Source organism: Anguilla anguilla, chromosome 11 (genome assembly GCF_013347855.1).
Source record: "Anguilla anguilla isolate fAngAng1 chromosome 11, fAngAng1.pri, whole genome shotgun sequence".
NCBI classification, from domain to species: Eukaryota; Metazoa; Chordata; class Actinopteri; order Anguilliformes; family Anguillidae; genus Anguilla; species Anguilla anguilla.
This window is the reverse complement of record NC_049211.1, coordinates 16,639,401-16,665,904: the sequence shown is the minus strand read 5'-3', so window position 1 is coordinate 16,665,904 and position 26,504 is coordinate 16,639,401. Positions and strand designations below refer to the sequence as shown.

Here is a 26,504-nt window from a genome sequence, read left to right as displayed (position 1 = left end):
CTCCAACAAATCTGCCTTCACAGTCCACTGATTGCCCTTGGACATGAACACAGGCCGTAAAAGGGGAGGGCCACCGGCTTCACTTGGAGCCATCACAGACCTCACACAGCTTATTCAGATAATCCCACCCGAGTGTTTGTTATTTTACAACATTCTAAATGGGGACGCGGACAGAAAATACTGATGATCTACAGATGCACGTCCATACACAAAGGGAGAAAGGATATCAGACGATCCTCCTTCAACTGAACTGTTAATATTTACTGCATGAAGCTGAGGGAAGCTTGATAAAGTCAAATGAGATTTGAAGGCTGGCGCCATTACCATGCATGTGAACAGACCAAAGGGTCAATTCCAAAACGAAAAGAAGCAATCCCTGCACTTTGTGGCCGGTTTTCATACACATGGCCACATCATTTTGCTTTGCCCTTAGAATGCCAGTCAGAGAAAGAGTGGAAACTTATTTGAAGGCTGAAATAATACCATTAACTTGTAGAGCATCATTACAGGACAAGCAAAAACATTGCTAATATTTTGGGGACTCACCCATACAAACCGTAATGGCTACTTTACTTCACCACCATTAACCTAGCGCAGAACACAGAAAAATCCAGTCAGACGGTGACTTCAAGCCGGTGAAAGCAGTGCAGCAGAAACACGTTAGCATTCACAAACTCAGAAGGGACAGAGTTGGGAAGTTAAACAGACATGCCTTTGCACTGACTGTACAACAATTTGATCAAGATGAACTTTGCACCCAAAGCAGGGCAACAAGGCATTGGTCTAATGGAATTCTACACCGCCACAATTTATTACAGAAGCAGGGAAGGCAAGAGCCCAACTGTAAATGCAGAATCCCCAACCTTTACAGGAAATTGTATGCTGTGTACTTTCAACCCTGCTAAGTATGAACCAGGCTTTGTGTGGAAACCTGCTGCCGGACCGTCAGAGCACAGTGAGATAGCAGAGCTATCAGAGGGGTGCCTGGCCCTGGAGAGGATATCATTTAACTATAAAAGCAGGAACTGCGCACACTGCAGACATTACACCATAAAATATTTAAAAGATATCAGTGCAATATGGAAACATTCAGACCCTCTACCGTCAGTATTAAGCCATTATTCTTCCAAGTGGACAAACCTTTGTTGGGAGCTTCCAAAACAAGCAGCTCAAGTTTATTTCTGGCCGTGAAAGCCTTCAAATGCTTTTTCAGGAAAAAGTTCTGGATAAAAATGACAACTATACTGTTACAAATTGCTCCTATGGCCAGTGGTGATGAAACCGGTGGTGATGAAAATAGGAACTGTCCCTCGACTGCAACATACATTTACTCAGGAGATGATAGTATTCTATTACATCTTTTAAAATGCAAATTCTTTACCTTGTTTCATTTGAAACCACTTAAATGAACAAATTATATATTACACACATTTTGCATGATTAGCAATATTTTCAAGTCACTTCCCCTGAAAACTTGAATCAGTTCAGGAACTATGGTATGGTATCAAACAACTAAATGTCAACAATTCAAGAATGCTGTGCATAGCAGCAGACACATACAGGACATCCCCAGCTACAGAAATGCAATGGACCAATTTACTTATAAGAGCAACCATCTGTTGTATTACTCTATAGTAACAGAGGCTAGTAGTTTGTCAAGCAGCTTGGGCTCTCTGACAGTGAACTCCGAGAGAGTAGGGTCTTTAGTTTGGCTGAATAAAGTCATACTGTATCAGCTCATTTAAAGACAGAAAACCCCCAGCATAATAAACTGCAATGACTCCCCTCCACATTCTTTTTGTGTCCAATCAAGGATGCATCAACATACAAATGCTAAATCAAATACATGCTTCTAACTTTAAATGTTAACATAAAGAATGATGTAATAAGAAGAATGAAGAATAATGAGAAATATGACTTTCATAAATTGAAAATTTGATTATAGTACATAGCTATAGGATCTTAGCTGGAACTTCTTCCAGATCCAACACGATTCCCCCATCCCTGCCATGTGCATCAGGACAATGAACTATCCAGGCAACCATTGAAGTAAATGTGTATCACGCAAGACTAATCTAGAGCTAAAATATACAAACCCTGCAGGCCAGGCCTTTTAGCACACAAACACAACACACACACACACACACACACACACACACACACACTCTCTCTCTCGCTCTCTTCTCTGGAAATAGTACATTAGAGTTAATCAAACCAAGGGGAAAAATTTCTGGCAGGCTGATCTCCCATAACAAAGCCAACTACAGAGTCGCATAAAACAGAGAGCAGCAGAAGATACTTTAGCAAAAGCTGAAGCATACACAATCACATCTGGTATAAATCACATCTTTTAACATCCGTTCCAATGAGTCTGTACAATCTACAGCACCAGCTTTATCAAGGCTTACTCTTTTCTTCAGGCTTTGATGGACTGGGCTGGGAAGGAGTGTGTGAACAAGTGTCAGTGCGGTGGATGTTCTATGCCCTTCACCTAACCTACCCCTTTGTTTCTTTCTACGGCAACAATAAATAAAATTTATTTTGAATTGCTCGCTACTGAAAATGATTTAAACATCAGTAGACATCAGTTTCCCTCCAGCCTTTAACTCATGAATAACAACAGATAACAGGAATGATAATTTCAGTGCAATAGAATTTGAATAACACCCAGTTTTGGATCACTCTACTTGAGAGAGTGAACACTTGACAGAACACACCTCAGCCAAGAGCCTAACAGCCTAATAAACTCAATCATACAGCTGTCATGTAACATTTTCACTCTGTGATGTTCACACCCTTGGCTCTTATCTGCAGCTCATTTAGTAACATGCCAGAATAAATATAGTCATTTAAAAGTCATTATTTCACACCAGTGTGTCCTCAGAGGTCTCTAAGTTTTGAGAACACAGCCTTCTGTGGTATTCCAGTTTTTAAAATTTATTTTATATCTCACCTGCTTGAGAATATAAAGCCCTTTACTGTGGATTCATTAATAACATCTATTCTATGTTAGTGTTGTTACCCAGTTTGCTGGCAGTTATTCAGTGAGAGGCTCAGAACTTCATCTGAAAGTCTTTAATCACGAGACACTCGGGTGCCACATCTGTATAAAGCACTGGATCTATGTGCGTTGAACGTACAGTGTAACGTACAGAGAAGTGAGGGGTACATAGTCATCAGTTAGTATATCAATAAACACTGAGGGGTATATATATATATATATATATATATATACACACACACACACACACACACACACACACACACAGTTCAGAGACTATGCCAGAGAGGAGTATGGGGTATATACTGGGTCATAAAGAAGAGTAGACCAACCAAAGCTCTACTAACCTGGAAGTCAAGCTGTCAGTCAGAAGAGGAGATGGCAGCAGGAGAACCAACAGGTGCAATGAGGGCAGACAGGATGGGGAGGTGAAGAATTCCAGAGACAGGAGAAAAAGTGAGCAACAAATATATTAGAAAGGAGAAAAAAAAGGCAGGAGGAATTTTGTAGCAGTACAGCTGGAAGCAAGGGGCATTTGGCAACATCCAGCAGCTGATAACCACATCGTTTTGGAGAGCTCATGCTGTATGCAGTCTGCTTCTGAAGCAAAGGATAACAGCGCAGATAAATGGAAGTTCAAGGGAAGGTACAGACTGGAACATTATCGAGGAGGTGTTAGAAAGTGTTTTTTGATGAGGGCTTTCCATATTCCAGTGAGATGTTTCATACATTAAAGGTGATAAATTACCTGGCAATAAAAAAAGATCTTAACACAGAAATTAATTCAAACACTGCAATTCAAGAAAAATACTGGATATAGCTCCCTTTTAGTAAGATATCTAAGCAATGAAGCCTAAATGGTTTATCACATGCAAAAGTTTCCGATGCAGACAAATTACTATCATTACCAATTAAATTGATAGAAATATTTATTTTGCTGTTGCCAACAACTTTTGCATGTTAAAAACTTCTGTCATTCAAGCCAGAATTGTTTTCTTGAAGTACAAAGTATATCTATGAGCCATAAACGACAGGAAAACTGAGTACATATAATAAAATATGTTTTCATATTACGAGTCATGAGTCATATTCCAAAATATTAGTGCCGATGTAATTTACAAGAGACCACACATCAATACAAGCAAACATATAGCACAGCTGTCTCCCAGCCACTGCATCCTGTCCCTGACAAATATGAGGCTACGTTGCACTTCTGAGATTATAAGGATCAGCTGCAGAGGCCTAACTCAATAACATCATCACCCAGCCTCCCTGATAATTTTAGCCACAGGAGACAACACGATTTATGTCCTTCAAGATGCTCATGTTCGTGCTGAGAAGAATTCCAACAACATACACAATAACATAGTGTTGTAGTGACAATACCCTTGCAATTATTTACATTCTCTTATAGAGAGAATGGTGTGCGTGTGTGTGTGTGTCAAAGAGAAAGAGACTCTCTGAATTGAATTGACTGAGTGTAAGGGAGAAAGACAGAGAGGAAGAGAGCGAGAAGTGAGAAGAGGAAGAGAGTAAGACAGAGGTGCATTAGGACAATAGATTCAAAGGAACCTGGATAAGTATACTGAAAACCTTTCCCTGCTATCATTTAGAACCTTGAACCTGGCCAATACACATCAATTTAAGAAAAAATAAGGATATATAATGAAGGAAAATTAGAGATATTTATCAATACAGTGAGAGCACAGAATAAAATTATGATAATAAATTTCATCCTAGTATGCCCAAAATCACCTGTCTGTCTCAGATTTGGAAAATGATATTAAAACAGAAAAGTTTGCTTCCAATAATTCAGTATCCAATTTTGCAACTAAACCTCATACATGCTGAGGTAACTATAAACTATTTTTTTTTTATCAGTTATTCTATCGTTAGGTTTCTACAGAAATACCATGTCATTTACTGTTACCATTTTGTGAAAAGCCCAAACGTACTATACATTTCACTGAGATTCCGTTAGGCTTTCTGTTACGTTATTGTCAAAAGCTGGTTGGAAGTCAGGTGCTACAAGAGTTAACTGATGGAAAAAAACACACATGGTCAGATGTTAAAACAGCATATGATCTTAAAGCTAAATGCCGACTTGGTAGGTTTATGTATTAAGGAAATGCTACTTTGTTTAGCTGTGAACATACCTGTGTGCACTAGTAATCTCCTGTTTTTTCCTTCCCACAAAGACAACACTACGTTCAATGCTTTATTAGAGCAGAAAGAGTTGGAAAGGAATCTCAAATAGAGAATATGAACACAGGAGCTTTGTCACAGGCATTGCTAGAGTCCTATGTGGGTCACCATTTACGTTTGAGTGTTAGCGGCGCAGAGGTTGTTTTTCGAGTCAGTGTGAGATGTAGAGGGTGCACTTAAACTCACAGTGTAAGCTTTAGATTAACTGTTTAGGATTAGTGCATAAAGTTTGAAGAATGGATTTGGGGTCATTACAAAGTATGGAAGGTGTGTGAATGTGTTAGAGTGAATGTGTGAGATGGTGGCAGAGTGTCTATTTGCAGTCAGTGTTTGTGCTGTAGAGGGTGTATTTATAGTCTGTTTGAAGTTTACTGCAGAAGAAGAGCTTACGGTCAGTACACAAGGAGGTTGTACGTGATGTGTGATCAGTGCATGCCAAGTAGATGAAATGATTAGGACTAACTTCTGGGCTGTAGAGTGTTTAAGGTCAGTGTATGAGGTGCGGACGGCGTGTTTAGGGTCAACATGAGAAATAGTATCACAGGGTGTTTTAAGGGTAACCCTACAGGATGAAGAGGGTGCATTAAGGGTCAGAGCATGAGTTTTAAGCAGAGTGTTAATAGTCTTTAGGCTCCAGTATTTAGGCTAGGTTAAGTCAGGTTAAGTGAATTTATAGAGGCTGTGCACAGCGTCAGCAGTCCTTGTTTACAGGAAGATGGAAGCGGGTGGGGTAAGACCCTGCAGAGCGCCCCTGAGCCCCTGAGCCCCTGGGCACGGTGGCATGCAGAGCTGCATGCGTGGATGCTGACACAGATGCACAGGCCCAGCACAGCTGAAAAACATGCCAGGGCAGAGCACTCACTTTCCCCAGAAATCCCACATCAGCCCCCCTATCTGCTGCGGGGCGGCTGACACTGACAGGTGTTGATCGGGGGGTGCTCTGCCCCACAACCGGGGGAAGGGGAAAGGGGTGAGGGGCCACGGGAGGGGTGGTGAGGGGCAGGGAATGTGGGAGGAACAGAAAAAGGTGGGGAGGTAAAATAGGGTGGAGGTCAGGACAAGACGACGGAGGAGGGCACAGAAACACACAGGTCATTATACACACACTGATTGCTTCATGTGCGTGAGACACAGAGACAGAGCCAACCTTGACTATGTTGAGATGACACGCTTGGAGGGAGGAAATGATGGAACATATAATTAAGTGATAAATCAGCATTGCTGTTTTGGATAGATCTGTTCTTTTTACATGCGACATATGCACGCAAAACAGTCTGCTGCATGCACTTTGTCGGCATGCAGAATTAGCATCAGTATGACAGCAATGCTAAATTGAAAGGTTCCATTCCTTTACAATGAGTGTACACTTTACCCTGGGTTCAACCAAACCCACCAAGCCACATCAAAGGCAATGGTGAGTCATTGCAAGGAAAACAAACCTTCCCAGATGAATTCAATGCTGTTTCGTTTCTTGCCATTGCATGATAAGACAGAGGGAGTTGGATGTGGCAGCCCAGATTACCTTTCACTGAATGAATGATACAATGAGTTCCCTCTAATTGGATGTTTAGTCAGGTCTGTGTCTTTACTTAATGATAACTCTAGCTGCATTGTTCCGACATGAGGGAGTGCTCAATATTTATATCTTTTAACCATAGCAATAGGATAGCATACAGTAGTTTCCTCCTTCTCCTGCCTTGGTAATATAATGACAATATTAATGGCAATAGCATATTAAAAAATTAAATAAATAAATAGATAATATCATCATAATTCACTGTAGATCCTACATTTCAAAGAGTATCATAACATTTCAGGCCACACCTTTTACCTTTTGTACCTTTTTCCTGGACTGTCAATCCTTCCTGAGCACAAACCAGGTTCATGTCAGCATTTCTCATAAGCATAATGCTGGTGTGATTCAGTATGTCTAAATGCAAATCTTATTTGACTCAATATCCTTAGCCCTTAAAGTGGTTTTGATTGGATCTAGGCCTTTTACATATTTAATTGCATTACATTTGTCTTTATTCATCTACTGAGTTTTTAAATGACTGTTACTATAAAGCGATCATATTTTAAGTGTTGAGTGTTCACTGCTGGACACTGGTATTCTGCACACATGTTTCAGAGAAGACGTCCCGCTGCATCCCACTGTACCGTACCAGAGATTTTCTTGACCCACACACTGCAAAAGTTCCCAGACTTACACTGAGTTTCTGTACACATTCACCACCCAGGGTGCCAGCCTAAAGATGAGCTGAAAAGAGCACTGACCGTTCAAACAAACAGCTGGCAAAGTGGTGGAAGACCCACAGAAGCCCTGACGGTGAGAGGACAGCCAATGGCAGCCACATGAGTCCGTGAGTGTGGTCATAGGTTCAGACTGCAGTTGTGGGAGGTGTCAGTAGTGGTAAGGTTGGGCAATATCACCATTATGACTGTTTATTCAAACATATGCACCTTCAGACAAACCAATGTTTAATTAAGCTAATTTTTTGGCCATTCACATAGAAACCTTGACAGTTTGGCATGAACGGCTGGTAACTAAAACAAGAAGCAAGTCAATACATCAGATCAAAATTGTGCATCATATGTTTTTTTGCCATTTTTTATTTTTTTTTGGATCAGGTAGCATGCCACCCCCTGGTATGCTTCCAAGATCCATGCCAGCAATCACTCATATATATGAAACCAGCGGCATGCTGGGAGAGAGCTGGATTAGCACCCAGCGCAAAATCATAAACAGACCCAAATAATTTCTAATTCACAGTTAAGAAAGAAACATTACTGCGTAACTTACACAGCCAGTTTAAATAACAAACAAAACAAACTCTTTAATGAGTTTATTACTTTCTTTTTTTTTTACTATGCCAGCGGGCTGCATTGTAGAGTTTCTCACGCTCATGAGATAATTATGTGATTTATTGATTCGTTTGCGGATTTATTTTCCTCAATGTCTGTCGATTTGATACATGAAAATACATGTGCAGTTCATAGAAGGAGCTAGCATCCGATGGTGAACACGAAAAAAATATGTTACCCTGCCAATACAATTTAGCAGTATTTGTGTTCGAAACGGATACAAAATTAGATGTTTGAGAGGACAGGCAGTTGCAGGGTTATGCAGAATATTAGTAACTTATGAAACAAGGGTGGGAGGCATGCTTTATGCATCACTGTCAGGGGCAGAGGACAATGCCTACTGCGAAATACAAGTATTCATTAAGAGATGTGAGTGGGACCAAAACAGGGAGAAACAAAACGCACACTTCATAACGGTGATTGAGAAAATACGTAGAAAGGGCAGCAAGGTTATTATATATGTACATTTACATACATATATAGTTGAGGTTTTATCGAATGAAAGTCGCATTTGTTTGGCAAACCCAACTTCCCTTTCAGTAACACTAGCTTGTCATCCTTTGTATTTTGTATGTATGTATTCTAGCTGTAACATATTTATTGGTGGGATAAGAACATAGTTCAGAGCCAAACAAATGATCTTCTCATTACATATAAATACAAGGTTCACATGCTTTTTTCCAAATTAAGAAATCCACTATTCATGACAGATACATGTGCATAAGAGGAATGAAGCACTGTAAGAGGAAACAACATATAGTAAATGTATACTCACCCAGGTCTGCAAATGAAAATATAGAGGAAAAAAACAACAATAATAAATAAATATAACTCATAAAAGTGGTGTAAGTGGAGTGACTTCCTTTTCCAACTAAAAGCAGAACATTTTTCTGTACAAAGTACAGAAAAGTCTTTGACCTAATTGTGTAATTACCCATTACCACAAGAACAGCTGGGTTTTAGGCATGCTTTTCACAGCCAAGAGGCCTTCAAAAAGAGTCACTTATAAGACTGTTACTTAAATGGTTTAAATATTGCACAGTTCTGTGTTACAATCTCATTCTCTGTCAGAGAGGTGAGACTTTATATGATTTCAACAGTCAGTGCAGTTGCTTGGATATGCTGATACAGCATGTATGCACACAGCAGCAGGTACAAAGCATGGCTACATTCTTGCGTTTGTTTAGTTTTTGAACTCCATAAGGAATCACTCACTTTTGCAAGGACTGTAAAATACATAAATATTTATTTGTTGTTGCTGTTATTGTTTAGAGATTGAAAACAAAGCTTTCTGTTTCATATATAGTTTACTTTGGAGTCCCTTTCATGGATTTTGAGTGCATCTTTTAATTCTGAAGAGCTGGAAGAATGTAGCAGGCTCAACCCTAGGCTATGTCATAAGCCAGCTGCGACTGGAAAGTCACAAATGGGACTTCATCCCACCATGGGTAGGGCGAGTTTAAGTTGGCCAGGGTTCCTCAGGTTTCCTCTAAAATTGGGCAACTGACCACAAAAGGTACTGGGGCATTCTATTTCACAAGGTAAACAGACACGGTTATGGACAACCCCCAAAATTCAATAACCGTCATTCTGATTCTGTTTGGCAGTGTGGCACGCGATTATAACTTTCTTTGTGATCCAACATTTCAAAGTGTATCTGAGGTATTAAGTATGCCGACTGCAAACCTGCCTCTCTGGCTGTTGCAAATAATTATGTGCTGTCCTGTCAAACCAGTGGTCACTAGGATAGCCAGGACATGGCACCCCACAGCCCCCTTTTCAAATAAAGCAGAAGCCCAGAACAGATATTGTAGTATTGCTTACAGTAACAGAGAAGATAGCACTTCCCACTACAAAAGAAAAGCATATAATAAATTCACAGCCACACTGCATTCACTTCAGAAAACAGCACTAATGAGCACCCCCCCCACATACCATTCTGGGGCTAATTGGACATAAAGGAGGTCTGCTACCTTTCTAGCTCCGCTATCTTCTTGTCCTTGTCACTCTTTTCCGTCTCCACTTCCCTGAGAATCTCCAGAAGCCGGTCCACTTCAGCGCGGGACTTCCCCGACTCATCCTTGTAGTAAGCCACCTCTTTCTCCAGGAGCTTGACCTTTTCCATGACCTCCGGGTTCGTCCTCGCCACTTCCTCTGCTTCATGAGCCTTTCACATTTCACATAAGAAACACAGATGTTCCAAAAGACAAAACCATAGAGAAACATAAAAAGCTGGCTTGTGTGCGGCTATGTTCTCACTACCACAACACAATCACGACATAATTATTGATTCATTTATGATAAATTTAAGATGGAAATGAGATGGTTCAGCATATGCACATATATATATATGTCAATTTAAGTGCCCACAGATAGGTAATATACATCTAATCAATGGTCCTGATTTGCAATGCCTGAACACAGCACAACACACATCTTGCGAAACATGACAAGGTGCCTTGAAAATGCAAATCCATATGTAAAAATAACTGAAATAATACCAGTTGTGATCGTTCTTTTCTGACAATATCACATTTCTGTATAGTACTGTATACCAAAGCTGTGAGTTTAGAGCTGTTTGTGTATTCCTGTACTAGATCTACTTTGTACATTTAAATAATAAATCCCACATAGCAGCTTTTACCTTGTAGAATTTTATATCTTTCCAAATTTTAACGTTGAAGGGAATTGCATTTTCAGAACAGAACTATCAGCATGGGGTCTACCTGTAAAATATTTGCACATATATCTATGGCTCTTGATCTTGTGTGCAATATTATATTCATAAAAATATGAAATATTTACATATACAAAATATTTATATTTTCATTTACATTTTGTATATTTATTTTATTGCTCTTGCTTTTTATATTAAAAAATAAATTATATTCACAAAGCTCAATAACTACAGTAACCCTTGCACTTAAACCCCATTTAGTAATCAATTTACCATAATAACTACATAAGGAGGGCATACTTTTTCTGAAGTCTGAAAAGAACAATTTAAAAAAAATATATGTAAAGTACTAGTGTCTTAACTGTCAGAAAATACATTTATATATGTCCAAGTCCACAAGTTACATAACAAAAATTAAGCTAAGCTAAGAATTACTATTATAAAATAGCTTTTTTCTACATTTTTCATTTAGCTGTCTGTATATAAATAAACAGGCAAAAAGAACACTTGGGAACATCCATAACAGACACACCACACAACAACGTCAGCCAAAGACACCGCAGACCACACAAGAGAGGAACCCTGAGACCAAAGATGAGAGCACAAAACATGCATGGGACTATGGAGCCGGTTTTCAAACCCAAGGTGTCGAACTATCCAGCGGCTGCGGACACTGACACGTTTCGGTCTGAAAAGGGCACGGCGACGATGGGGTTGTGAGAGGATGGAGGGTGGGGTGAGGGTGGGGGGGGGGGGTGTATGAAACCCGAATGGCGATGCCAGGTTGAGCCTACCGCTTGTTTCCCGTCACTCCTGTTCGGAGTCTTGGATGAGCAAGCAAGGGGGAAAACGAGGCAAGCATAGGCAATGAACAAAGTTGTCTCTTCTCCACAAAGCATGCACGACCACGAGGACAAGGGGAACACAGTGCAACACCAGGACTTCCACAACACAAAACAAGTCTTTGCAATGGGTTTGTTCTTGTTTAAAAATAAATAAAAATAATCTTCAAATAAACAGAATATTTGGAATTCAATTTTTGCACCTTTTACATTTTTTTTTCTCTATTTTGTTTTTCACATTGTAACATGTAGTTAAGCATGAGGATTGGGAATTGGCGTCTATTTTTTTCTAAATAGCTATTTAATTATCTCAAAGATAAATGCAGGATATGAAACATGTCTTATTGGGGAAACATGAATATGTCAATTTTTTATTTCCAACTGTCTTGTGGCTTCTCTCAGCAGGAATATCTCCAAGAAAGGCATCATTTTCTTCAAATTCATAATGAAATTTCATTTATTTTTGCTTGACAGCTTTTTCATAAGACCACCAAAAATATTCTACTACTCCAACAGTGGTACACACTGAGATACAAAACATGATGACTGATTCATTCTTAAAACCCTAAAGGAAGTCTAACATAGAATTATCATTTTTCTTGCAGCTAGACCTATTTCTTCTGCTGTTAGCTGAGGTAGGTCTTTTAAAATCATTAACAGAGTACTATTATCATAATTTCATATCTTTTGCTCAAGACCGACAGAAGTTGTGCCAATCTCAAGAAAACCTAACTTGCGAGCATGTCATTAAAAAAGAATGCAAACTGTAACAACCGCCATGTACATGCACTGCTTATCATTAAAAGCAGTCTTTAATTTAAATTTTGAAAAAAAAAAAAAAACTAATAATAAAATATATATAAATATATGAAACAGATGCCTTCTTCCAGGTCGAGGAATAGATGACAGGATTTGTTTTACCCAACTGTGTGACAGTGTGGAAAAGGCCGCAGGCTCAAGGGGCTGAACAGACTTCTCTCAGGCTGATCTGATGTGAACGTTAGCCTCCTCAGCTTCAGGCACTTCCCTTCACTTTACTGACTATTCTAGTTTTATTTATTCATTTGTTTTAAGCGTTTCTCAGGAATAATTTCTTGAGTGTAATTTTAGTAACTCCCCTGATACATTGACATTCATAACAGCGTATGTAGAGAGGGAACTCGACATGTAGGTTATATAGAGGTCATATATTAAGAACAGCATATAGAGTATACAGCGTGAAAGGAAACGTCACCTGATTGTATGATCGGAGTGGTGTATTAAAAAACCATGTTCTGTCGATTTTAACCCAAACTTAATTCGACCATAAGCATGCATCAATGACAGCACCTAGAAGATTTAAGGTGGTGCAACATAAAGGAAAAGACATCGGAAAAGCTCATTCAGGAAGAAAGTGCACACACAGTACGAATCACAAACAAATGCAAACAATTACACAGGCCCGGACGTCTTTTGAGGTTGTTTTTGGCGCATTATGGTGAAAGTGAAATATGTCTCGTTATAGTCTTAACATTTTTCTTTTATGACCGTAGCACTACGGCTTCAGTGCAGCACAGTACACGTACGAGGTAGTGGATCCTCATGCTTTTATATGTTACATCTGGCAGGTTCTGCAAAAGGACTTACTGGACTTTTAGTCGTCTGATTGAACAAGTGCTCTGCTTGCTACATTGCAAAGTTGAGGAGGAATGAAGCAGACAGGAAAGGGAGGAGAGATCCAGGAGAATTGTTAGCTGGACAAATCTACTGAGCTTGCACAAAAGAGCTAGTCGTTAATAAACAGAAACATTTAGTAAACATTCCACAGGGGTGAATGGGAGGCAGGGGAGAAAAACATAATTCTGAATTTGTTTTTCAACAGAAGAAACTGAAGTAATAAATATCAGGTTTTGTATTACTTTTCTCAGAAACAATAAATAAAAACAAAAACCCCAAACAACCCACAAATTAAAGAAAGCTGCCAATATATCATGATATTCTTATTATTCACTACCAGAGAATGACTTGCAGCAAGCATTTTTGCCACAACTCATGCAGCAAAACCTAATTACTTGTAATGGCAAATGACTAATTATATTTCCCTTTAATATATAAGCATGTTACCATGCAAGCAATATTGAATTAGTTTTCACTAATGAGTTATGTTACAGATTTGTTCAGATGCACAACTCCATTGGATATCATTTAAAAGTTTAAATGATTAATGGTTCACTTACTCCATAAAATGTGGCTTAATCTATTTTTAATTATGCATTTATAATGAACTCTAATCTTTGCTTCCTGTGATTAAAGGTATTTGAGGGTTAATTCCAGACTGATTCTAACAGCTTGAGATTTAGTTTGCTTCTTAGTTAGGTTTAGGGCACTGCATTAGGTTTACAAACAACAGGAGATAGTATATCAACAGTATATCAACATAGCTAAATCCTTGTCGATCACTGAAAACGTGTTGTGACAGCATTCTAAACTACAGATTACAGCTTTTTCATTGTAACTGCTTGTGCTGGGAAAAAATTAAACATTGCCAACTGTTCATCTACTGTACAGGGTATTTGGTCATGTAACCTTAATTTTATTATGAACAGAGAAGCCCATTTGCAGTGTAAAAGAGCTCATTGAAAGCCATACCCCACATCAATATCCAATACTGCATATACAGTATACTGTAAAGTAGGTGAGCCATCACTGTTTTTCTCTCCTTTAGCACAGTCAAATTGATTTTTAATATTTTCTCACAACTACATGCATAATGTTTATGCATTTTTGTCAATGTATTTTTTCCTTAATTTGATTTATTTGAAGGTTGGTATAATAATAATAACAATAATAATAAACACTAAGTTTTGCGCAGTGATCCTTTTTATTTTATTTTTACTTCTAAGGTGCGGTTTAATGAATCAATGAATTTAGCCGTCATGCTGTGCATTATGGGAGGTGGGCCACATTTTATTTTTTGCAGATGTAACATTTAATTTCTGTGTAATCTAACAGAGCATGCCCATTCAACTTTGACCTGCTCTGCATTATCGTTTCATTAATGCTCAATTTCTTTTCCACCCTGTTGGTTTTAGAGTTTTAAAATGAGCTGAACTAATAATAGGATTGAAGTCACAGTGAAGAGAAATATCTTTTCTGGCAAAGCCTATTGGTGAGGTGTCATGTGCACCACCAAGAAAAATATTTTTAAGCAAAAACACAATGGACACCATTGCCAAAAGGAACATAACTGAACTACAGTCAAATTAACTGATTAATACATAATATGAATTGCACACAATACAATTTATATATAATAAATTATGAGTAAGCCATCATATTTTATGATTGTACTGTAATAAAAATAAACTGTAAGACATAATATTCTTGATTGTACTTTTCTTGTCAACAAATGATGACTTAAAACCATGCTGCAAGAAATTTATGACACCACATATTATGAAAACATGAAATCCACTTTTGTCTTTTCTTTATCTGCCCTTTAAAGTGAAGATGGCTCAATTTATTAGGAAACAATTAACACTAGTGCCTCCCTCTAATTCGCTTGGCCTTATGCAAACAAAAGAACCCATTACAGTTGGTTCAGAGCAAATGACAAATCACCACACTGCACTGGCTGTTGGTTAACATAACTCCTCCCCCTGTATGTTTCTCATGTCTCCCAGCGCTATCTCTGTGTAGAGTGGGGGCAGGGGCAGGTTGGCAGTAAGAACAGTAGAGGAAGTGAGCAGAACGCTACTGCGATGTATGTGCATGTACAGTAGAATGCGACGGCTGATTCCCCCATGCCTGCTTACTTTGTTTTGGTTCCAGCTTCGCTATGTTCAAATCTCAGGCCAGGATCAAATATTTCCCTTGGTTAAGATCTGCATGAATTTATGTCTGCCACTCAACTTGTAGTACTTTGAAAAGTTCAATGCACTCCTTACGACAACATCAAAACGATGCTAATGTTGTGTTCATTCCACTGGTAAAGAAATATAATTTGCAAAGCTTCAAACAGTTCTCACTTTACTAAGATCCTGAAAACACACAAATAGCAGTTTATGGCAAAAATGCTGCAAGTGCAAAGTCTAAATGCGTCATCTCTCCAACTGAAGGAAAAATGCCCAAAGAGGAAGGCCTACCAGTGCTCAGCCACAATCACGCATCACAGATTAAAATGCATGATGGATTAAAGGGAATATTCAAAGGCAGCTTTCTTTGGGTTGTGCTTGGACAACCTTTAAAGACCATACTACATCCTGCAGTATACTCAGAGCTGACCAAAGTCATTCGCCTTCCACCCAAAACAAGATCCAAAGCTATGACCAAAAATCTGAACAGCCCAAACACTGCAGACCTGCCATATTCCTGTCTAATTCCTCTCACAGCCAATAGGCGTCACTGTAATTGTATGGCAGCTGCTGTGCTTCATATTTATATTTCTCAAAATCTATGACGCACTGACAATTTCCTTAAACAGCTACAATCTATCTATCAACCATGGGTGGATTGGAATGGATTATAAACTTTGAGTATAACTGCATTATGCTACAGTAAACTTAAAAAGGGAGGAGACTCTGACTTGCAGTCATGCATATTAGTATAGAAGAGCTCTAATGCATTTTTAACAAGTTACAGACTGTGAAGGATGAAGCATGTATAGAGGCTCATGGGACACTCAGTAAGTAAATAATGGGCATAGTGTTTTTACATCAAATAGGTGTCCCACTAGCTAAACGGTGTGTATAAAAACAACCTCAGTTTCACACCAAAACATTTTAAGCCTTTTTAAATGACACTGAATCCCAGACACACACACACGCATGCACTCGAGCACGCGCACGCACACACACGCACGGACACACGCATACACACACACACACATACACACACATACCCAGACACACAAACATACACACATGCATATGCACACACACACGCACACACACAACTGCAAAAAGCCCTATAGGGAATGATTCACCCTCAAACCAAAATGCATATCAGAGCAATCAATTATTCAGACAAAACAACCAAATTGAAAATAAACAGATAAATAACAATAAAAATATAACAATCCTGGCAATGACAACATCAACAGCAACAATAATGAGGATAACATCAGCAATATTTGGAAAAAAAAAAAAAAAAAGATTGTTTGAGGATACTTTGGACAAGGGTTTGAGCAGCAGAGGTTGGAACGCCGGAATGGAAAAACACTAAGAGGGAAAGCTAAAGCTGACAGGCAGAGGAGACACAAGGGAGAGCTAGTTGGACAGACAAATGCCAAGGAAGATCAAAGGCAGCCAGTCCCAGTTTGCGAGACGCTCTCTAAAAGGTCTTGTTAAAAACAGGGACGTGGTCAAAATGGCTTTTTTAAAATCTCTTTCAACAATAAAACCCAAAGAGGAACTCGGGTGAGGTTCCACTGCCCAAACCCATTGGCTATCTAGCAGGGGATGAGAGGCCAGAGTCAGTCAAAGGACAGACTTTGCTGCCGCTTTTCTTAGTGGACTGCAGTGAGGAAGCAAACTTGCCTTCCTGATGCAGTGTACATACTATTGCAGTGTTTTAAGGCGTTTGAGAATACATTCTATCATGCGAAACATTTCTGAAATGTCTGGATGCCAAATTGCTGGTTCAGCGGCGAAAGTATACACACGGCGATAACGAAATCCCTCCGAACCTTGCAGCTGCTTTCCATTTCTCCCCATCTTTGTTGCTAGGCACAAGGTCTCCACTGTTGATTGTGAGCAGCCACCCTCCCGATCCACGCACAGTTTAAACACATGAACGTGACTCATGTACATACATCACGTTTGCTTGTTTTAAACTTAATCCCGCTCAATGCGCGGCCGCAGGGCTACAATGTTTTCTTTATTACTACCATTAACCGTGATATTTATGACATTAGCACCAGCCAGTTGTGCAGCAGCCATTCTACTGTAAGATAAGACAAAAAGACACTTCCAAGTTTTCTGTTATAACAGGGCAAAGAAATTGCATACTTTCACAGTATGAGAGCAGCCCCTGTGATGTTCTTGAAATCACTGTCGAGCTGCTGTGCCCTGTAGTTTTTGGGTGTTTAAAGCAGTTACACTGTTGAGTAAAAAATGCTCCATGTTTTACTTGTATTGAAATATGAATGATTGTACCATAGAGTTCCATTCAGAAACCCAGACCCTGTGCCCAGTCTAAACAACCTGGCAGTGTGTGGCTGCCTGAGCCCCAGAGGTAGGAGGAGGGGGGTTCGATAGTGCGATAGTTGTTCAGGTTCATGTCCTGCTTTTACGCTTGTTTTCTCACCGACACAGCCTCCATTGTTTCGCTCCCCTGCGATACTCATCAGGACTTCTCCCTGCTCAAAACACCCCTGCCTGTTCATTTACACAAAGTGAAACATCGCTGCATGCTAGCCGACTGGAGCCACCGAACGACTCTGAATTTGGGCCAGGGAGGAGGTTTCATTCCAGCTGCTACCTACCTTTTGCAATTGTGTTTCCAACTTACTACACTCTTCCTTCTTTTGCTCTATGGCAATCTCCAGGGATTTGAGTTTGGAGTCCTTTTTCAGGCCAGACGAAGCTAAAGACGACGCATGTTCTTTCAAGTCAATTAAACTAGACTGAAACGAGACAAAACCATGCCAGACAGTCAGTGAGATCAGCCCTAACATATGTCTACATGGGGGACTGGAGTGAAATGGTTCAAAAATAACAATGCATGCATGCAATTTGTCAGTTTCCCGTCAATTTCCTCCAAGTTTCTTGAAAACCCGTTAGATGCATCATCTATGTGCAAACATAAGGTACAGATCAATTAAAACCCTCTGAGTCTGTTACCAGCTATCAGGCTAACTACCTCCCCTCACAACATGCACAGGAAGGAGGTATTAGGGCACAACACTGTGCACATGTCAAGAGTTTTGTGGTACTTTTGTTTCAATTATCATAGGGAAAGTGTTAATAGGCACAGTGTACATGTACAGACACAGGAATGCATAGTTGTGTCTGTGCTTTAAGTGGAAAAAAATGCGTGCCGGCTTGGCGTACCAGTCTGTTCCGGAGTTGGTATACAATCTGCTCGGCTCAACTATTAGCTCAGGTCCTTCGCATAATGACTTATCTTAACCTGTTGCATTTTGATTGTTGTAAACTTTTGAATTACACATTCAGAACTTAGAGTTCCTGCCATTACCTAATCAAAAAGTAAAGCCACAGGAAAATATTATTTTGTCCCTTGGTCAAGTAAGACCTCAGCAATGTTTCAACAATGTATATGCTATTTCACCATTTCAGAACATTACATTGACTAAACTGTTGTTGTTTTTATTGTTGTTTTCATTTAAGCAAACACACATGTAGGCTCACTGGACACTGCAACACCCAACACAAAGACATGGCATCCATTTTACATTTGCAAGTATTTAACTTGTGCTGTGTTGCTTTTAAAGCCAGCTTCAGATTTTTTACGTTGTTGGAATGTGCTGTCAGTGATCACAAGTCTACAGCAATCAAAATGTGATATATCATATGTCATACCAGCATGTTATGCAGCAAAGAAAGGCAAGGACCCTGACTAAATCATAGAGCCGAACAGAACGTATGCTGACACTGGCCCGTTCAGGCACTGGCACTACCACTAACTACAACTGTGCTAATATGGTTGGACGGGGGCAGAATTGAGTACTGGGAGCTTAAAATAAGTGCTGGTATGCAAGAAAAAGACACGGTACTCCAAAGAGCAGAGCACCAGTGCCGGTACAGGCCCACTTCCAGCACTGGTCTGTGTCACTGTAGATACTAAGTGAATCATTCATTATATTATATTATGTTTAAATAATTATATTATATTTTATCAACTTTTGGTAAGCTTCCACGGTTCCACTGATTCCAGAATTAACCTGTTGCTCCTTTTTGGTGCTCAATAAAAAACAATATTCTGAAACAAAATGTGTATACTGTACCAGAAGATACATAATGAATATTAAAGAAAACATTCTTTGAGCAGTCTCATAAATTTTAATATACCAAAAGATTGCTTGAGCATGTTTTTGGAACAATACTGTAAGAACTCCGCCTGGCATCAGGTCAGGAATGAAAGGATGGAGCTGTAAATTACTTTTTCAAGAACAAAGTGACAGGGTCATCCTGAGGAGGGGTTGTGTGGTAAAAAGTGAATTACTTTAACAATCAATGTTAAAACTTTAAATATGGGGTTCAGGTGTTGTATTACTGGTGGAATGTTGTACATATAAAAAAATAAATAGATAAAAAAAGAACAAAGTCAAAGTCAGTTCAACATTTGCCCAGGCTTGATATTTTATGTCATGTTATTTCCTGCTGTCATTTGATATTTTTATATCTTAGGTTATTTGTAAGACAACTATTGTTGTTTTTTATGTTTTGCTTTTTACAGAATCTACAGGACGGCTATTTACAGTCTGTGCGTTGTTGGCACAGACTTGCAATTTACCTGCATACTTGAGCAAACATACAACTAAACCACACAAGTCTACAGAAAGGAGAGATCTTATGGGGGAGGAAATGACTACTCTATTCTGTTTCTGTAATGAGTTAAACAGCTGTATCCCTTATAACTGAACTGAATAGAGAGAATTCAAATTCAGTTGAACTAATAATTGTACATAATACCAATGTGTCTCTGTATGTTCCCAGTGACTACAAGGCCTTGATTCTGAATCCAATGTCAGTAGAAAGCCTTCTGAGACTCAGGAACTGAATTACCAAATGCTAGAAGGCTGTGGGTCTCAGGACCTGCCACATGCACAGTGCAGTAGTTACTTTATGGCAATGCCGTGGCAAATGCCATATGCTCTGTAATGTGAGCAAAGGCATATGGTCTACGTGAATGTTAAAATGAAGAGGATACACCAAACACATTAATAATTACAAGCACTATAAATTAGCGTGAATAAGGAAGTAAAGTAGAATCCACAGTAAAGAGAAAGGGAGCTCAGCAGAGAAATGCATTTCACCTCCATGCCCATAGGAAGTGAAGTTAAGATTATAGTAATGATGGGTGAATGAGGCTTCTAAAACCCCAGAATTGATGGAGCTACAGTAGCATGTGCCTCACTATTGATAATTTGCTAAGGTGAGTAGCATTTTAATTTATTCATGTGACTTAGACTGTACTGCACAGAAGACCCACTCATTATGCAGTTAATTGGGGCACAAATGGGGGAGGAGGGGGGGTATGGACAAAACATCCAATGGTCAACATCACTGAATACAGGTAACACTAATTGCTATTCTTATGGCTTCTAAAGTTCTCATATAAACCCCATGGCTCTTTAACCAAGTAGTGGGGCACATCTGAATTTTTAGCTCTTAACATCTCATGAAGCAGCACAACATTACGGGCACTCAACTGAGATGAAGAGACGGCTCCAGGAATGAGGCAAACACTGCGACGGGCTGGGATGTCTCAGAGCCCAGTGCCCACCCAAAGCTAACCCACCCCATGCAAACTGACCTCCTTCTCCGTCAGCTCAGCCTGCAGAGTGTTAACCTTCTCCTTCAGGTCCTTGTTTTCCTTTTTATAGGACTCGGCCTCCTCTAGCCTCTCCCGGTCCTCTCGCTCCCGTTGTTCCTTCAGTCGTTCGATAATTCTTTCCTGCCAATGATAAAGGCGAGGCCAGAAGATTAAAGTCAGCTCATTACATCAATGAGTACAACAAAAAAAAAGAGAGATTGCAAGCAGCTTATTTGGGTCCTGTAGCACTTCCTGCAGCATTAGTCCCTCTGAGAGGAGACAGTATGTTTCCGTGCTGCTGAGTTTCTTCAACATTAAAACTGTGCTGTTAACAGGGTGAATTTGAGTTGATGAGGTGCAGCACAATTCATTTGTGATGCATTTGACTATGATCAATTTCTTCATTTTTAATAAGAGTTTATTTTTCATTTTAAAAACAGCTCATATGCAAAGTTTGGCATTTTTCTAAAGGACGTTTTGAAGTTAGGCATTTTTCTAAAGGCAGTTATAGTATAAACCACAACAAAATTTCCTTTCAAAGACCATGGTCACAATTCTCCTTGGGCCCCTTCCGGGCAGAAAAGATTGCCATATATTAAATAAGGCAGGGAACTGTCTGCCAAACAAATAAATTATGATATTGTATCACCAGAAAAGGACTATATTAATTATGTTATCAACCTTCAGACAGCAGACATGAAGCAGATTTGCGCCAAGTTAAACTCTGGACTCTAAACTCTTTTTTCCTCTGAGTGATGGTTGCTTTTCCAAACACTGAGGTCATGAAAGACCATAGTTTAATCACGTTGGATTTTTGATGACAATTCAAATTCAGGCTATGGTGTAACTGCAAACAAGCACAAATGCAGTAAAACAGGAAGCATGTGCTAAATATGGAGTTCACACTCATATGTTTTTCCTCTATCACAAGATGCAAATATCTTCTATATCTAAGCAAAGAGTTCGCTAACAGCCAGTAACATTTCTTGTCATATGCTTCTATGACCCCTCTCTGTTAATCAAAAACAGAGCAAGGTATACCGCGAATGGCTAATTATGCTAGCTTAAAAATGAGTGAGAAAAAAAACAGGAAAAATACTACTTTTTGCATTACCCACCACAAAAGAGCTCTCGTAAGTCATTACCCACCACAACAACCACAAGACATGAATTTGAAAAGCCACTATCACACTCTCGCTTTACGGGTGTGCCAGGGGCTTGTTACAATAACAGTATGATCTGTGGGAAAAGGTAAAGACTTATTGTGACAAAATTTTCTTTATTTTCTAAATTTTCTGTTTTTTATTTTCATCATAAAACAAGAGTTTGTTGCGCACACATGTATCACACATCTATTTAATGTTCTGATATGTTTCTGTATGTCAGTCAACTGAGCCAATGCAAAAAATATGAATTGCAAGATATTGTGAAATTGTGAAATTTCACAATTGTGAAAATGAGTGGATTATTCGCTATACATTTTGGAAATTTAAGTGCTTCTCTGAATAAAATATAGTCTGCATTGTCTGACTAGTTCTGAATAATGACCTTTAGTCGACACAAAAACAAGAACCTTCACAGACAAGATAATGTATACCCTCAAATTTCTGCCATTTCTCAAATCACAGGTAAAGAAAATCAATTTAAACTGAAGCACAGAACCTTTCAGACAAGAACTGCCATGATGAATCAGAAAAACAGCTGTGCCCTGTCTACCGAAACAAACATTAAAATGTTCATAACAGAGATTTAGCCAGTTATGTATTATATTAAGTTTGTTCTTGAGTGGCAATAATAATGGGAATGGCAATAATATTCCAAAAAAGGTTGTAAAGACTGAAAGCATTAAAGTTTAAAACACGTCAAAGTACAATTTTAAAAGGATGAATCCATATATTATGAGTGGTATACGTAACTTTACAGCACTACCACAGTCCGCCCCAAGGAAGGTTAATGCAATACGTGCTGAATGTGTTTGCCTTAAAAAATATTTTTCTCGTTGGTTTTTTGCTGAACACCTAGGCCAAACTAACCTATAATCTAGTCATTGGCTCTAGGCACCTGTTCAGAGAGCAGCTTGAGGGTGGTATTCAGGAAAGCCAGCACTTATCAGTCTAGTCTATGAGGTGTCCCATCGGCCCGTGAGCTGTGCACGCTTCTCTTGAAAGCCCTCTTTCCCTGAACCTGGCTGAGAGCCAGACACATTCTGAATTCCTGACATCACTCTCCCAAGCACATAATGGTGCTCTCCACCGTCCCTTGTAATGAAACCAGTTTCTTCCTCCTGTAAACACATGATTAATGGGTCTGAGTGGATACAGCAGGAACTGTCTTCTCCGAGGCCCTCCAAGTGCCAACATTGCTGGAAAACCGTCCTATAATTATCAGATTCCTGCATAATGTCTACCTGCAATCACGAAAATACATCATGCGTGCGAGGAATTGTTCTCTAAAATAGATATACGGCAGATCTCTGAGATAAGATCTTTTTTTTTTTTTTTTACAGTACATAGTGTACATTTGTATTTACCAAGGGTGAATTTTACAGTGACTTTCACTACACAGGGCACAAGTACCACCCCACTGTCTCGGTCCACCTTAAACTTAACATGAAAATAAAACTGCTTCTTAGGAGGAACAAAATTAATATGGTGACTTCAGCAGATTCTGCTGGTTCCATGAGTAGACAATCACACTCTAGGACTACTCCTCACTCTTCCACAGGGTTACAGAGTTCACCTTAAGGTTACCCTGCCAATGCATCATGTACAGCAGCCATCAGGACTGTGTTCGACAATCCATGCCTAGTACAGATTCTAAACAAACCCTTGTATGGACACTGATGTGCTCTGACAGAATCGTCTCCCCTGGCCATCCTGCCTGGAACAATGGCTCACAGTGTTTTGAGCCTCACCTGTAGACTCTTTAATGGATTGTTTGACATTGCGACTGACCCTGGAGTGGGGGCTCTGATGGCCTGGAATGGCCCTCCCTCAAACACAACAAACCCTGGGGACCCACCAATCCCAAGGAGGAAGAGAGGGCAGAACTCCCAATTCTCTGATTGGTTGTTGCAGTTGCTGTTGATCTAAACCCCGTAAGGTTCACTTTTACACCCTGACTGGGGTGGTTATAACAGTAGTTAACTGCATCGAATCCTTACAGGCAGTACTACGGGTTATGACATTAGATACAAGAGGAAAACCAAGCAGACATGTCATGCAGTACAAGAGGCCTGGGATGAAGTTTCCTCCTATACAAGAAAGAAATTACAACAATGCAAAAAAATTGTAGAGCAAATATGAAGACTGAAACAGAGATACTACTAGCCCCTTTACTGGAATATAAGTAAGACATGGACACTTCCTCAGTGAGGGAGTACCTTTTCAGACAGCGCCTCTTCCAGTGTAGCCAGGGCAGTGTCCGTGTTGCTCGAGTCTGTCTGCAGTGACTTCACTCTGTCTTTCAGGTTGGTCAGCTGTTTGTCTTTGTCTCTGAGCTGCTCCTGGAGGTTTTCGATCTGATAAAAAGGGACAGAAAGTAAAGCTCTTGTAGATTCAGATGGCTTCATTAAAAGCAGAAATGAACAAAGCCATTTTGAGCAAATTAAATCTGTTTACAGCACAGGATTTTAGAAGAGACACGCCAAGCAATCTTTAAAGAGTGGTGTAAACAGCAAAGCCATTTCTTTGAAAAGCCTTTTGCATTCCACTTCCTCCCTTCATCTCTGGAAAAGATTTGTAATGAGTACTTTGGCATTGATAATTCTGTCCATTAAGTAAATCGCTCTTCAACCCTTCTTCAGACAGTCCAGTGAAAGCAATCTTTTTATATTTTGAATGGTAAACAAAAGCAATGTACGTATACAGTACCAGTACCAATTCATTATGACTCAAAACCATTAAGAGTACCATTTTTCCCATCCTGTACTGAGTGAAAACAGAAATTCAAATGGAATGTTTAAATGTCACAATTCCACAATACACATGGCTGTTTGCAGAAATCATTATGTTCACTGAATAAAACAAAAACTAGCAAGTACAAACAAGCCCGATTTGAGATTACAAATGTTAACAGATGATAGCATGTGCTCAGCAAACACCTATAACAACTGGCAACACACATTTTCATCTGCGAAGGAAATATTTGGATAACTCATAAAGAATTGAAAATACACGGGCAAACAGTGAAGCATATTGCAAGAAACTAAAGACAAAACATAAACAGAGAGAATGCCACCAGCATAAGAAAAGCCCCCACTAAGCTCAGAAGGAAAGGAAAACATTCGCATGAGAAGATTGCAGGCATACCAGTCATGGGTATATTGACAGATAATGCACAAATCTCTACAAACTATTTCTAAATGAATGAAATAAAACTCTGACATACTTTTTTATCCTCTTGTGGACAAATTAGCAGTTTTTTTATCTTCAAGGAGAACTGCATAAAATGACTAGGAAAGCCACTGACTAGGCTTGAGAATCTAGATAGCAAAATGACTTTGATTGCAGTCAATCCCAGCTGAACGCCTCTGTTAACCATGTTTAGAACGATGTGCTGATAGCGAGCTAACTGATGTGACATGGTGGGAAAGTGTCACCAGTTAAACGTACTGCCACTTCTCTCAGGAACATTATGCTGCAGCTAAATGAGTGTAAAAAAAATGAAAAGTTTGTGGTGTCTGGCTGATGGGAGATTCTAAGTAATTCAATTAAATGTCAAAAACACTCTGTGACATGAATCAAGATAATTTTAAAATACAGCAATTGAAACACGTGATTTTACTTCAGAAAAAAACGCTGATGCGAGCCCGCACAGATTGATCTCAGAATGAGAAGAAAAAATGATTCAAAAAACAAAAAATAAAATAAAATTTAAAAAATAACAATAACATTTAAAAATACTGTTAGGAACAGATATGAAGTACATTAAAAAATTCCATGAGATGAAAAATTGCATGCCTTGTGTACCGTAAAACCAATTTTTTAAAAGATACCTCATAGAGCTTTATTTCAGGGCAAATTTAGCATATCGGTTCCGGTTTGAAATAAACCATTACACTCTTCACTAACACAGTTTTCTTTGGCCTGCATAAAGTATATCCTGACAAAAAAAATGAAGTTTGTAATGTAACCATAATGTAATTGTGCAGAAAGTAGTTAAACATCATTCGATCTCAGAGGTCTCTGTTGAGACGTGGGCCGGATATGGGATGTGGACACTAGGGTGGAGTTTTATCAGACCTCCACACCAAACTGTAGGACAGACCATTTCCCAGCACTTTGGCCCACTGCAAGCCAAGAAGAGGCAGATGCTGCACCTCCAGGAATGAACGTCCACAAAGGCCCTATTCCAAGATGCAGCTGTGCTATAATTCCACTTGTTTGTATAAACTGTCTTATATGTTTTTCAATTGGACAGTCTTACATAGTGCAGT

At 39.3% G+C, this 26,504-nt stretch overlaps 1 protein-coding gene across 1 annotated transcript in view; it reads right to left on the bottom strand.

Moving 5' to 3' along the window:
• Positions 1-26,504, bottom strand: part of LOC118207758 (ERC protein 2-like) — a 232,007-nt gene that overhangs the window by 118,286 nt on the left and 87,217 nt on the right. The window contains exons 8-13 of the mRNA XM_035381728.1: positions 24,450-24,587; positions 21,068-21,208; positions 18,054-18,194; positions 10,045-10,238; positions 8,847-8,852; positions 3,349-3,360 (exon numbers count right to left, since the gene is read on the bottom strand). Of these exons, the coding sequence (XP_035237619.1) occupies positions 3,349-3,360; positions 8,847-8,852; positions 10,045-10,238; positions 18,054-18,194; positions 21,068-21,208; positions 24,450-24,587 (632 nt within the window). The remainder of the gene's footprint in view (positions 1-3,348; positions 3,361-8,846; positions 8,853-10,044; positions 10,239-18,053; positions 18,195-21,067; positions 21,209-24,449; positions 24,588-26,504) is intronic.